The 13,640-nt window shown below is 39.0% G+C and overlaps 1 protein-coding gene across 2 annotated transcripts in view; it reads left to right on the top strand.

Annotated features, from left to right (window-relative positions):
• The window catches only part of slc25a21 (solute carrier family 25 member 21), a 523,142-nt gene extending 509,880 nt beyond the window's left edge, over positions 1-13,262 (top strand). For both annotated transcript variants that reach the window (XM_043697848.2, XM_087989933.1), the window contains 4 exons: positions 10,518-10,682; positions 11,833-12,014; positions 12,915-12,967; positions 13,115-13,262. In XM_043697848.2, coding sequence (XP_043553783.1) covers positions 10,518-10,682; positions 11,833-12,014; positions 12,915-12,967; positions 13,115-13,176 — 462 coding nt within the window. In that variant the 3' untranslated portion in view covers positions 13,177-13,262. The remainder of the gene's footprint in view (positions 1-10,517; positions 10,683-11,832; positions 12,015-12,914; positions 12,968-13,114) is intronic.
• Positions 13,263-13,640: the final 378 nt, after the last annotated feature.

Here is a 13,640-nt window from a genome sequence, read left to right as displayed (position 1 = left end):
CAGTTTTGTATCCAAATAGCTAGTTCTCCCTGTATTCCATGAGATCTAACCTTGCTAACCAGTCTCCCATGAGGAACCTTGTCGAACGTCTTACTGAAGTCCATATAGATCACGTCTACTGCTCTGTCCTCACCAATCCTCTTTGTTAATTCTTCAAAAAACTCAATCAAGTTTGTGAGACCTGATTTCCCACACACAAAGCCATGTTGACTATTTCTAATCAGTCCTTACCTTTCCAAATACATGTACACCCTATCCCTCAAGATTCCTTCCAACAATTTGCCCACCACCAATGTCAGGCTCTCTGGTGTATAGTTCCCTGGCAGACCAATAAAGGAAAGCATACCAAATGCATTCTTCGCTGTCCTATCTACCTGAAAGTCTACTTTCAAGGAACTATGAACCTGCACTCCCACGTCTCTTTGTTCAGCAACATTCCCCAGTCTTTGTAAATTTTAAAGCAACTTGTTTAAACTTCACCAATTGTCTTGATACCTCCAAACAGAAAGGTATGGAGGACATCTGTGCATGTCTGGCAGTTGCAGTGCAGCTGAAAGTATATGTGCAAATGCTCCTGATGCTTTCCATTTGGTGGTTGAAGCTACAGTTTTATGCAAACTGGTAACAACAAGAATTTCCTTCTATACTAGACATTAGTGAACCAGATGGGGATTTTCTTAACTATCCACTAGTTTCATGGTCACTATTGCTACCCTTTTAATGTTTAATGTTGTGGTGGGATTTGAGCTTATGTCTCTGGAGTATTAGTCTTTACCTCTGAGTTGCTAGTTTATTAACATACTATTGTGCTGCTGTAACACCATAATCACTGTCTTGAATAGGAATCCATTTTTACAAAAGCAAATATTTGCACTTAGAAGCTCCATCGCTCTACTTTATGAAAATGTCTTCAAATCTGGTATTTGTATGTTTCTACTGTCGCCAGGAAGATAATGGAAATGTATTTATATATTGTATTGTTATATATGTTGCTTTACTCATTACCCATAATAGTTCTTTCCCAGCAAGGTCACACAGACTGTTCATTTCCTAGATGCATTAAATCATAATTTACAGCATTGAAGGAGGCCATTCGGTTCATCATTTCCTTGTCAGATGATAAGAAACTATTCAGTCTAACTGGACTTTATCACTCTTGTTCCACGGTTTTTTTTGCTTTAACGTCATATTGAAGTGCAATTTATGAGGGGTTCTGCTTCTATCACTCTTTCTGGCAATTAGTTCCTGAGCTGCACCAACCTGACACACCTCTAAGGTTCTAAATGTGTTTTATTCCTAAATGTACACCCTTTGGTTCTGGAGCTATCAACCACACTAAATAAGGTATCCCATCTATGCAATTTCAGCCTCTTGTAATTTATGTATTTCAACTGGGTCTTCCCTCAATACTATTCCAAAGAAAACTAGCTATTCAATCTTAATTCCTTATTAAAATTCTCCAGTCCAGGCAACATCATTAGAAATTCCTTCTGTGTTTCTTCTATTGCAGTCACATCTTTCCAAAAGTATGGAGCACAGCATGTATTACCTCTGGCATGGCCAAAGTAGTGCTTTGTACAATGCCAGCATAATTTCTGAGCCCTCATATTTTATTCCTTAGTGAATAAAGATGTGTATCATCTGTGCCACCTTCAGTGTCTTATCCATCCTGTCCAGCTATCTTCAGGAATCTAAGGGTATACACTCTAACGAGTCTCTGATTTTCTCCCCTTCTCAGTGTCCTCATTGATTATGTATTACCTTGCCTTTTCATCCTTCCCCAAAGTCTAAAGGCAGGTAAGTTACTTGAGAAGATTCTGAGAGATCAGGTGTACATGCATTTGAAAAGACAGGATTTGATTAGGAGTAGTTAGCATGGCTTTGTGCATGGGATATCATGCCTCACAAGTGTGTTAGAGTTTGTGGATGAAGTGACCAGGAAGGTTGATGAGGGCAGGCTGGGAGACATAGTCTATATAGATTTCAGTAAGGCCTTTGATAAGGTTCCACATGATAGGCTGCTCTCAAAGGTTAGATTGCATGGAATCCAGGGAGAGCTGGCAAATAGGATACACAATTGGCTTGATAATAGGAAGCAGAGGGTAATTGTGGAAGAATGCTTGTTGGACTGGAAGCCTGTGACTAGTGGTGTGTCTCGGGGGTTGGTGCTGGGCCCATTACTGTTTGTTATATATATCAATGATTTGGATGAGAATGTACAAGGCATGACCAGTAAGTTTGCAGATGACACTAAAATAGGCAGTATCATGGACAGTGAGGAAGACTATCAGAAATTGCAGTAGGACCTTGATCAACTGGGGATGTGGGCTGAGAAATGGCAAATGGAGTTTAATATAGATAAGTGTGAGGTCTTGCACTTTGGAAAGTCGAATCAAAGTAGGTGTTTCATGGTGAATGGTAGGGCCTTAAGGAGTGTAGTGGAGCAGAGGAATCTTGGAGGTTCACAGTTCTCTGAAAGTGGAGTCACAGGTAGACAGGGCAGTGAAGAAGGCTTTTGGCATACTGGCATTCATCAGTCAGGACATTGAGTACAGAAGTTGGGAAGTTATGTTACAGTTGTACAGGATGCTAGTGAGGCAGCACTTTGAGTATTGTGTTCAGTTTTGATCATCTTGCTGTAGGAAGGATGTTATTAAGCTAGAAGACATTTCCAAGGATGTTCCTAGGACTCAAGGGTCTGAGTTATTGGGAGAGGTTAGACGAGCTAGGACTTTTTTCTTTAGAGCTTAGGAGACTGAGGGCAGATCTTGTGCAAATGTACAGGATCATGAGAGGCATGGATAGAATGAATGTAATCAGTCTTTTGCCCAGGGTAATCAAGGCCTAGGGGGCATCAGTTTAAGGTTACAGAGAAAAGAATAAAAGGAAACCTGAGAGACAACTTTTTTTACACAGAGGGTGCTATGTATATGGAATAAGCTGTCAGAAGAAGTGATTGAGGTGGGTACATTAACAACATTTAAAAGGCCTTTAGACAAATACATGGATGGGCATTTTGGACCAGTTTGAGCCAAAGGGCCTGTCTCCATACTGCAGGACTCTATGACTCCAAATATATTACACAACATGTCTCTCTGTTGAATTTCAATTGCCATTGTTTTGCCCTTTACAAGTTCATTAATTTCTTTCTGCAGTCAATAACTATCTTATTTATTACACAACACAATATAATTTTTGTATCAGCTTTAAACAACTTAATCGTGCCTCCGACCTTCAAGTCCAAATCATTGCTATATATCACAAAAAGCAAAGGATTTAATCTGCAGAACTCCACTGAGCACAGCATTCCTCAAACTTTGTTTCTTACCTTTGAGATAATTTTAGATTGAACTTGCCACTTCATCTTGGATCCAGTGAGTTTTTATTTTTATGACCAGTCTGCTATGTGGGAATTCATCAAAAGCTTTGCTCAGATCAATAGACATTACAACAGATACACCACAATCATTGACCTTCTTTGTTGCCTCCTTGAAAATGTGATAAATTAACAAATCTGTGCAAACTATCTTTGATTAATCCTCAACTTTTGAAATGAGGATTTATTGTATCCCTCAGAAGACATTCTTTTCTTTTCCCCCATTGACATTAGGCTGACTAGTATGTAATTGTGTGGTCTATCCCTTTGTCCCTTTTTGAACAATGGTAGAATGTTAGGTGTCCTCTAGTCCTCTGGCATCACATTTGTAACTAGAAAACATTGAAAAATGGTCAGTTACTTGATAAGATGCGAGTGATTATTTATTGTGAGGGAGCAAATGAGTTGTCTTTGGAATTGGGGAGGGTCCAAAAAGATATAGGTAATGTTGAAAGATTCGTCCTTCACAGCAGAGCTGGTAGTCCAGCACACGAGACAGCATGTATGCAGTCTTTCAGCAATAAACAATTTACCCGTGATTAAACGAGGAAGCATTGATTTTTCACTAGGATGATGTGCTTTTTTTCAGGGAACATTAATTAAGTTATTTTATTCACACGTGGGACATGGGCATCACTGGCAGACCAGCATTTATTAGCCATCCCTAGTCACCCTTCAGAAGATGATGGTGAGCTGCCTTCTTGAATTGCTGCTGTCCATATGCTGTAAATAGACCCACAATGTGATGGAATTCCAGGATTTTAATCCAATGACAGTGAAGGAACAATGATATATTTCCAAATCAGGATGGTGAATGATTTGAAGGGAGACTTGCAGGTGGTGGTGTTCCCATGTATCTGCTGCCATTGTCCTGTAGATGCAAGTGGTTGTGGGTTGGGGGTTGTACCCAGGGATCTTTGGTGAAATACTGCAGTGCATCTTCTAGGTAGTACAAAGTGCTGCTGCTGAGTTTCAGTGGTGGCGGGAGTGGATGCTTATGGATGCAGTGACAATCAAGCGGGTTGCTTGTTCTAGATAGTGTCAAGCTTCTTGAGTTATTGGAGTTGCATCCATCCAGGCATTCTGTCACACTCATGATTTGTGCTTTATAGATGGTGGACAGGCTTTGGGAAGTCAGGAGGTGAGTTGATCACCACAGTATTCCTCGCTTCTGATTTGCTGTTGTAACCACTGTGTGTATGTGACAAATCCGTTTGAGTTTATAGTCAATGGTAACCCTATGGATGTTGATAATAGGGCATCCGATGATGGTAATAGCAATAAGGTCTCCTATTGGCGATGGTCATTACTTGGCAATTGTGTGATGCAAATGTTATTTGCCACTTTTCAGCCCAAGGCTGGATATTGTGTAGATCTTGTTGCATTTGAACATGGACTGCTTCAATAATTGAGGGGTCACGAATGGTACTGAATATTGTAAAATCATTGACAAACATCCCACTTCTGACCTTATGATGGAGGGAGGTCATTGATGAAGCAGTTGAAAATGGTTGGGCCGAGGATACTGCCCTGAGGAACTCCCAAAGAAATGTCCTGGAGCTGAGATGATTGACCTCTGACAACCACAACCACCTTTCTCTGTGCCAGGTATGACTTTAACCAGTGGAGAGTTTACCCCCTGATACCCATTGATTCCAGTTTTGCTAGGGTTCCTTGAAGATACACTCTGTCGAATGTGGCCTTTATGTCAAGAGCTGTCACTCTCATCTTATCTCTGAAATTCAGCTATTTTGTCCATGTTTGGACGAAAACTGTAATGAGGCCAGGGGCTGAGTGGCCCTGGCAAAACCCAAATTGGGCGTCACTGAGCAGGTGCTGCTTGATAACACTGTTGGCTAAACTTCCATCACTTCACTGATAATCATGAGTGGACTGATGGGGTGGTAGTTAGCTGGGTTGGATTTGTCCTGCTTTTTGTTTATAGAAAATACTTGGGTAATTTTCCACATGGTTGGGGTAGATGTCAGTTTTGTAACTGTACTGGAAGAGCTTGGCTAGAGGAGCAGCAAATTCTGGTGCACAAGTCTTCAGTACCATTGCTGAAATGTTGTCAGGACCCAAAGCCTTTGCAGTGCTCAGTGCCTCCAACAGTTTCTTGATATAATGTGGAGTGAATTGAATGACTGAAGACTGATATCTGTAATGCCGGGGGCCAATGGAGGAAACTGAGATGGATCATCTACTTGGAACTTCTGGCTGAAGATTGGTGAGAATGCTTCAGCCTTATCTTTTGCACTTAAGTGTTGGGCTCTCCCATCGTTGAGGAGGGGAATATTAGTGGAACCTCCTCCTCCAGTGAGTTGTTCAATTATCCACCACCATTTATAACTGGATGTGACCAGACGTCAGAGCTTAGATCTGATCCATTGGTTGTGAGATCACTCAGCTCTGTCTATCACTTACTGCTTATATTATTTGGCATGCAAGTATTCCTGTTTGGTAGTTGATTGATTGTCACGTGTAGCAAACTAGTGAAAAGCTTTGTTTACGAGCAGTAGAGGTAGATTACAATAAGCAAAGGTGAACACATCAGAAGTTGAAAGAAAACTTAGACGGGCACGCAGGGTGCGCACGAGGTGAGATCAATGTTAGCAAAATCAGCATCATTTGAGGCTAGAGAGTCAATCATCAGTCTAATAATAGCCAGGAAGAAGCTGTTCCTGAACTTGCTGGTGCCTAGGATTAGGCTTCTGTATCTTCTGCCTGACAGAAGACGTTGTAGGGGATCATTACCATGGTACAATAGGTTTTTGATGAAGTTGCCAGCCTTTCAGCAGCAGCAAATTGTCTAAATGGAGTCCATGAATGGAAGGTTGGCTTCTGTGATAGTCTGGGCTGTGCACACCACCTTCTGTGGTTTCTTACAGTCCTGGGCAAAGCAGTTGCCATACCAAGCCATTATACACCCAGGCAGTATGGTTTCTATGATGCATATGTAGAAGTTGATGAGAGTTCTTATGAACATACCAAATTTCTTGAGCTACCTGAGGGAGAAGAGGCATTATTATGCCAACTTGATCATCACATCTACGCAGGAAGTCCATGAAAGGTTGTCAGTTATTGTCACTCTGAGGGACTTGACACTCTCAAATCTCTCAACCTTAGTTCTATTGATGCAGATGGAGGTGTGTTCTCCTCCTTTTTTCCTGAAGTCAATGATCGGTTCTTTAGTTTTGCCGATGTTGAGACAGAGGCTGTCCTCATTGCACCACATCACCAAGCCCTGAATCTCCCTTCTGTATTTTGATTTGTTGTTGGTAGATGTCCATCCTGCTATGGTGGTATCATCAGTGAACTTGTAGATGGTGTTTGTTCAGAATTTGGCAACACAGTTGTGGGTGTGCAGGGAGTGCAGTAGAGGGCTGAAAATACATCCTTGTGGGGCACCAGTGTTGAGTGTTATTGTGGAGCAGGTGCAGTTACCTATCTTCACTGATTGCGGTCTGTGGGTCAGGAAGCTGAAGATCCAGTTTCAGTGGGCGGAGCCAGGACGTAGGTCTCAGAGTTTTGAGATCAGTCTGGAGGAGTAATAGTGTATCCCAGGATTGGCAAAACTGTAGTCAATGAGCAGGATTCTGATATAGGTGTCCTTCTTGACAAGATGTTGCAGGGATGAGTGCAAGGTTAGGAATATGACTTTCACTTTGGATCTGTTACATTGGTGGGCAAACTGTAGGGCCTGAGGAAGGCTGGGAGACTAGAATTGATGTGGGCCATCACTAGCCTCTTGAAGCACTTCATGATTATTGAGGTCAGAGCCACTAGCCAGTAGTCATTAAGGTACATTGCATGTGTTTTCTTAGGTACAGGAATGATGGTGGTCTTCTTGAAGCAGGTGGAGACTTCGGCTTGTAGGAGGGAGAGGTTGAAGATATCAGTGAATACCTTGGCCAGTTGGTAAACACCACTCTATCTCTGTAACCCTGTATTTCCCATAATCTACCTAGCCTGCACATCTCTGGATACTTTGGGCAATTTACCATGGCCAATCCACCCTAACCTGCACACCTTTGGAGGAAACCAGAGCACTCAAATGAAACCAGTGCAGACATTTGCCCGATGGTGGAATTGAACCCAGATTTCTGGCACTGTGAGGCAGTAGTGCTAACCACAGAGCCACCTGGCTGCTTCAGTGTTCTCAGTTGAAAGTGGGACCTTGTCTCCACAAGAACTGTGCAGTGGTCACTCTTACCGATACTATTATAGACAGATGCATCTGTAGCTAGTACATTGTTAAGGATGAAGTCAAGTATGCCTTTTCCCTCTTATTGGTTCCTTCACCACCTATCACAGACCCAGTCTAGCAGGTATGTCCTTTAAGACCCAACCAGCTCGATCAGTAGGGCTGCTGCTGAGCCACTCTTGGTGATGGACATTGCAATCCCCCACCCAGAGTACATTTTCTGCCCTTGCCACCCAAACTAATTCCTCCAAATGTTGTTCAATATGGAGGAGTACTGATTCATCAGATGAGATTGGACAGTATGTGGTAATCAGCAAGAGGTTTCCTTGCCCATGTTTAACCTGAACACATGAGACTTCATTGGGTCTGGAACCAATGTTGAGGACTCCAAGGGCAACTCCCTGCCAACAGTATACCACTGTGCTACTATCTCTGTTTGGTCTGTCAGTGGAACAGGAAATATCAAGGGATAACAGTGGTGGTATCTAAGATATTGTCTGTCAACTGTGATTCCATAAGTATGTCAGGACTGTAGCTTGTCTAGTCTGTAAGACAAGTCTCCCAATTTTGGCACAAGTCCCCAATATTAGGAAGGAGGACTTTGCAGGGTCTACAGGGCTGTTTTGCCATTGTCTTTTCCGGTACCCAGGTTGATGCTGGGTGGTTTGATTTCTTTCTTGAGACTTTGTAACAAGTGGCTTGTTAGGCCATTTCAGAGGGCATTTGAGAGTGAGCCACATTGCTGTGGGTCATATGTAGACCAGACCAGGTGAAATGGCAGATTTCTTTCGTGAAGGATAAGAGTGAGCCAAATGGGTTTTCTTCCAACAATCAATAATGGTTACATGGTCATCAGTAGATTCTTAATTCCAAATTCTCTTTCAATTGAATTCAAATTTCACCATCTCCTGTGGTGGGATTTGAACCCAGATCCCCAGAATATTAGCTGAGTTTCTAGATTAATAGTCCAGCGATACCACTAGGCCATCACCTCCTCATTGATTTATAACACTTCTTGGACATCCATAATCTCCTGGAACTTGTTCAATTGCCTAACGAAATCCAAAGGATTCCATAGAGTTTCCCAGAAAGACCAATAGTTTCTTACTCTGTACTTTACCGTCCTCAGCCATTACAATAAATATCATTGGGCCATTAATGAAATTGCACTGTTTATTGAATTGGTTAATCACTCGTAAATCTGACAACCTTTTCACATTGGTTAAACACGACACTGTAGCAATAAACATAATGGGCAGCACAGTTAAGCCAATCCAACATGTGCAGAAATCAATAAATGTAACTGAATTAAAAATGTTTAAAAATTGATGTTTCTCTTCTAAACCTGGAGAGATAGAATTTCCAAGTCCCAATTTACAACACTAAGATTAAACCTAGGATGTCGCTGTTCAGGTTGCTTGTCTGATCATAAAGTCATGAAGGAATTCATATTACTTATTCAATTGCACAATTTAAGAGCCTAAACCTTTCATTCTAATGTATTAGTGAATGCTTAATAGTTACTTAGAAAAGGGCCCATGAACCTGGGTCTCTGGTCCTTTTACATTGACCTAGGATTTCTACAGCTCTGTCAAAGAGAGAAGCCTTGTAGCTCTATCTATAACAGTCACAAGCAAAGAGTCCATGGAATAGAAGCGGGAAGAAATGGCAATGGCATTTCCATCTCATCTTCCTTCAAATCGACTGAAAGGGCTGAGAATAAAATTAATGGTAGATTGTGATTCTCGCCCACATTCACATTCAAACCGAATCATGTAGTCAGAAAGACAAGGAAGATCAAAAAGTGGAAGAATTTTTTTTCTCAGCTTTGCATGTATCTTCAGCATGTAGCTTGCTGACTGTTGTTTTTGGAGAAGTGCCAAAAGGTTGAAAGGCAGTGGCTATTCCTGCTGCTGCATGCCTCTAAGGCTTACTGCAGCAGATGTAATTTTAAGTGCAATGCCCTGTCAGAGTATGACTGTTCTGGGCCATATTTAGGTAGATATCTAAACTCAAAAATGCAGGTGGTTCAGGTCATTGCAGATAGAACACAAAATGTATTCTGCCGTCAACTCAGATATACTGAAAGCAGGACATTTCACCCTTAAAATCCCTTCTTGGTAAAATGTTATGGCTAGAACGTGTATAGTTTACCTGATCTCCCATTGTAATTTAAATAGAAGATCGGTAAAGTCATGTAAGACTGATGTAAGTAGCTGATGTCGCAATTTGATTTTATTTATGATGATCAGGAGAATTTCTGTGGAAATTCCCAGAACTTGCAATCGTAGTTCTGCTGTTCTATGTGGAATCCCAGCGCAATACTTAAGGTACTCAAATTGACTCCCTGTTACTTTACTTGAGGCATTGATGTGTTTATTATAAAATGAATTATTGTATTAATTTAACAGAAAAGATGATCTTCAAATAAATATACACTAATGTTCTATAGTGTAACTTGGTGTTTATACAGTTAAAATGAATGGAAACCTTTTGTCTGTAATGATATTAGAATTGCAGTAACCCACTACTATTGTTCACACTAAGAATCAGATTTTTTAGACTACTATTGTTAGTCCCCGAATCCTTTGGTATTTAGCTTGGCCTCCACTTCCACTGAATCTGGTCCCCCACCCTAATTGCTCAGCCACCTATTATTACTCCTGCAGACCCCACCTACTTTCAGTTCCTCCTACTTAGAATAATCATGAATATTCCAATTTCCATTCTTTGATCTCAGGCCCCAATCTATTTCTCATCTTCAGTTGGCACAATGAGCTACATAGCAGGAGATTTTCTCAGATTAGAAAGCTTGCATCATACGTTTGGATCACAATCGACATTGGTTTTGCCACGTAATGACAAAAAATATGAAGAACTAGTATTTTATACTATTTATTTGACCTAAAAGCGACTTCATATTTTGTTTCAATACAGCAACCATCCACATTTGCTTATGCACGTGAAATAATTCGATCTCAGGGTTTTGGACTCAGGGGCCTGAACAAGGGACTGACAGCAACATTGGGTCGTCATGGTGTTTTTAACATGATCTATTTTGGATTTTACTTCAATGTGAAAAGTATTATTCCTGTAAATAAGGTAATTATTTGATCCAAATCCCTAATCAATATCAGTGTTGAAAGAAAAATCAGAAACTCATTATTGTTAGCATAGAAATGAGCAATATATTTTCATGTTCTTTTCACTCTAGTCCAGCTCACTTCCACATGCAAATATTTTATTCAAACTAAGGCAATACATCTGTTACATTGTCCCAATTACACTAGCCTTCAGGAAGAAGTATTATTTGTCTATCTGTCATAGCTTTTCTGCATCAATCATTTCATATTCTAATCTTCCAAGAAGTTGCCATTACTGACATTACACTGAAATGTGACTATTTGCAAGTGTAAATTATTACACACCATTACATTTAATTGTCCATAAAAATGTAGTAAATGACAGGCCTATATAAATAATAGCTAACACTAACCATAATAAAGTGGTAATTGTATTATATCAACATAAGGCAACAATGAAATGCCGACAAGAGTGCAAATATAACACTGCATACAGCAAAAATCTTAAACTAGCAGTATTTTGGAGTAGCAATGTACTGTAAAAATCCTTTAGGTCAATTAAATTAGTTGCTGCTGGTTTTCAAAAATACAAGAGACTTCAGTCACTGCTATAATTGAACTAATGTGGATTGTTAATAACAGGAAACTTCTACTTCTTGATAGACTTGGATAACTTAAACATGAAAGCAAATCTGAAGAGAAAAGCATGCAGGAAAGAGAACAAAAACACAGGACACTGCATCAAATTTTTTTTTAACATATGGAGATCTCATATACAAATCAGTATTTTGGTAGATTTCATGGTGGAAGTTGCTGTCATTTGTAAGGTATTCTGGTCAATTAGCTAATATAGTTGCTTGGATTTCTTATGTTTTGATACAGTAATACTAAGTATATTGTAAGGCCTAATTATACAAATCATCCCCATATGCCTAGCCAGTCTTTTTTAGAAACTTTGTTTATAAATCCTGTGTGAGGAAATGTGTGTTTCAGCAATTTAGAACATGTGTAAAAACACAGGCAATATGATTGTCAAAAAAGTCAGCTTGAGTATGGGAAATCTTAATGTGTTTAGGTAGAATAACAAAACAGAGTGCCATGTAGATTTTTGATTAATTGTAATTCTTTTCTTTCCCCTTAAACAATCTTATGTTTATGTTTTCTTTTAGGACCCAGCAATGGAGTTCTTGAGGAAACTTGGAATTGGATTCTTGTCTGGAACGTTTGCTTCTTGTGTTAATATACCTTTCGATGTTGCAAAAAGCAGAATCCAAGGACCACAGCCTAAACCAGGAGTGATAAAATACAAAACCTGTATTAATACCATCAGTACTATCTATAGGGAAGAAGGGTAAGAATTCCTTTTAGTTTGAAGGTTGAATAATGTTGGCATTGTCACTCTTAGTAAGTTTTCATGCAATTGCAAGCTAGTAAAAAGAATGGTCTAGAAAATCTCTTCCATAACTTTGGCAGAAATCCACCAGAAACTTGGCCTTCATTCAGCTTTTTTAACTATAAAAGATGCTCACCTACAAATTAGTGAAGAAGTGAAAAATTATTAATTCAGAATGGGGACATGAGACTCTTCCTCCACCTAGTGAGGGGATGCTGTTAAATTAAATTTTCCGGCCTGCTTGGTAAACATGTGCATAAGATCTATCATAAGAGGTGTCGGTGCTTATCTATAGCATGTAAATTAAGGATCTTCCCTTATCCCCAAGAACTCTTTGGAAACACTGGTGAGAATTCCTAGGATTCACATCCTTGCACTTCCAGTGTGATGCGCTCCACTACATCTATGTAATTTAATTGCTCCTTGGCTGAAGAAAATAAATGAACTTATGAAAATCACATTAAATCACTGGAATAAATGCAATTATTTCCGATCAAATTACTCACATTTTCCAGAAATATATTTAATGTGTGAAAATCCTGTCATGGTACATAGTTCAGCTATTGAATGTAAAATTGAATAGGAATTATGTAAAAGTAAATTTGAAAAAATATGTTAAATCATATCTTTCAACATCATGCTTTCAGTTACACTATCATTTACTTATTTAGAGAATCCACTCGTTTTACAGATCATGTTAAAAGCAGAACTAAATGCAAAGTGGAAATACACTTTATCATTCAAAATGGGAAAAGTATTAGCTGAAGAATATATTCACACATTTAACATAATTTCTCACTGATCATTAGAGTATTTTGTTCGCTAGATTAACAAAACTTTGCATTTTCCATTCAATAGATTCTTTGCATTGTATAAAGGCTTGGTACCTAAGATCATGCGCCTAGGACCAGGTAATCCCAAACATATTATTTATATGTGATCTAATCAGAAATGTTAGCAATAAAGATCTATGCCTGCTTGTACTGTTGCACTTTTAAAATCCTTTACTAATTTAAATTAATCTTTTTTTTTTCTTTTTCATCCCTCTCTATCTTCAGGAGGTGCAGTTATGCTCTTGGTTTATGAATATTCATTTGCTTGGCTTCAGGAAAACTTCTGATTCAAACAGAACAAAATATTGCTGAAACATTTGTATTTTCTTATGAAACCTCATGTTACAGCCCTAAATAAATTTTAATAAACATGCATTTTTAGCGGACATTTATCAGAATCTGCATTCAAAGCAAACAAAATTATATCATTGTAAAGTATTTTATCATGTCAATAAATTAATCGAACATGATTAACTGAAAAGTACAATTTTTACATCTAAATAAAACAAATACTTTGTAATTCACAATTTTTAATTTAGATATGATATAAAAATAAAAGGCTTTATTACACATATATACAGGTAAAGCCTAATGATTTACACCCTTTAAATTTTTTTTTTACATCCATCTTGAACTTTATTCCGGAACAGGTTTTATAGAAGGTTTTGATGAGACTGAGAAAATAGCTGAACCTATTTCTTTACAGAAACTTGATAATTAGCATACTTTAAAAAAGTTAAAGTTTCAACAT

The sequence above is a fragment of the Chiloscyllium plagiosum genome, unplaced genomic scaffold (assembly GCF_037043375.1).
Source record: "Chiloscyllium plagiosum isolate Xiang-an unplaced genomic scaffold, Cpla_swu_hap1 HiC_scaffold_8, whole genome shotgun sequence".
Taxonomy (NCBI): Eukaryota; Metazoa; Chordata; class Chondrichthyes; order Orectolobiformes; family Hemiscylliidae; genus Chiloscyllium; species Chiloscyllium plagiosum.
This window is presented reverse-complemented; position numbering and strand designations above follow the sequence as displayed.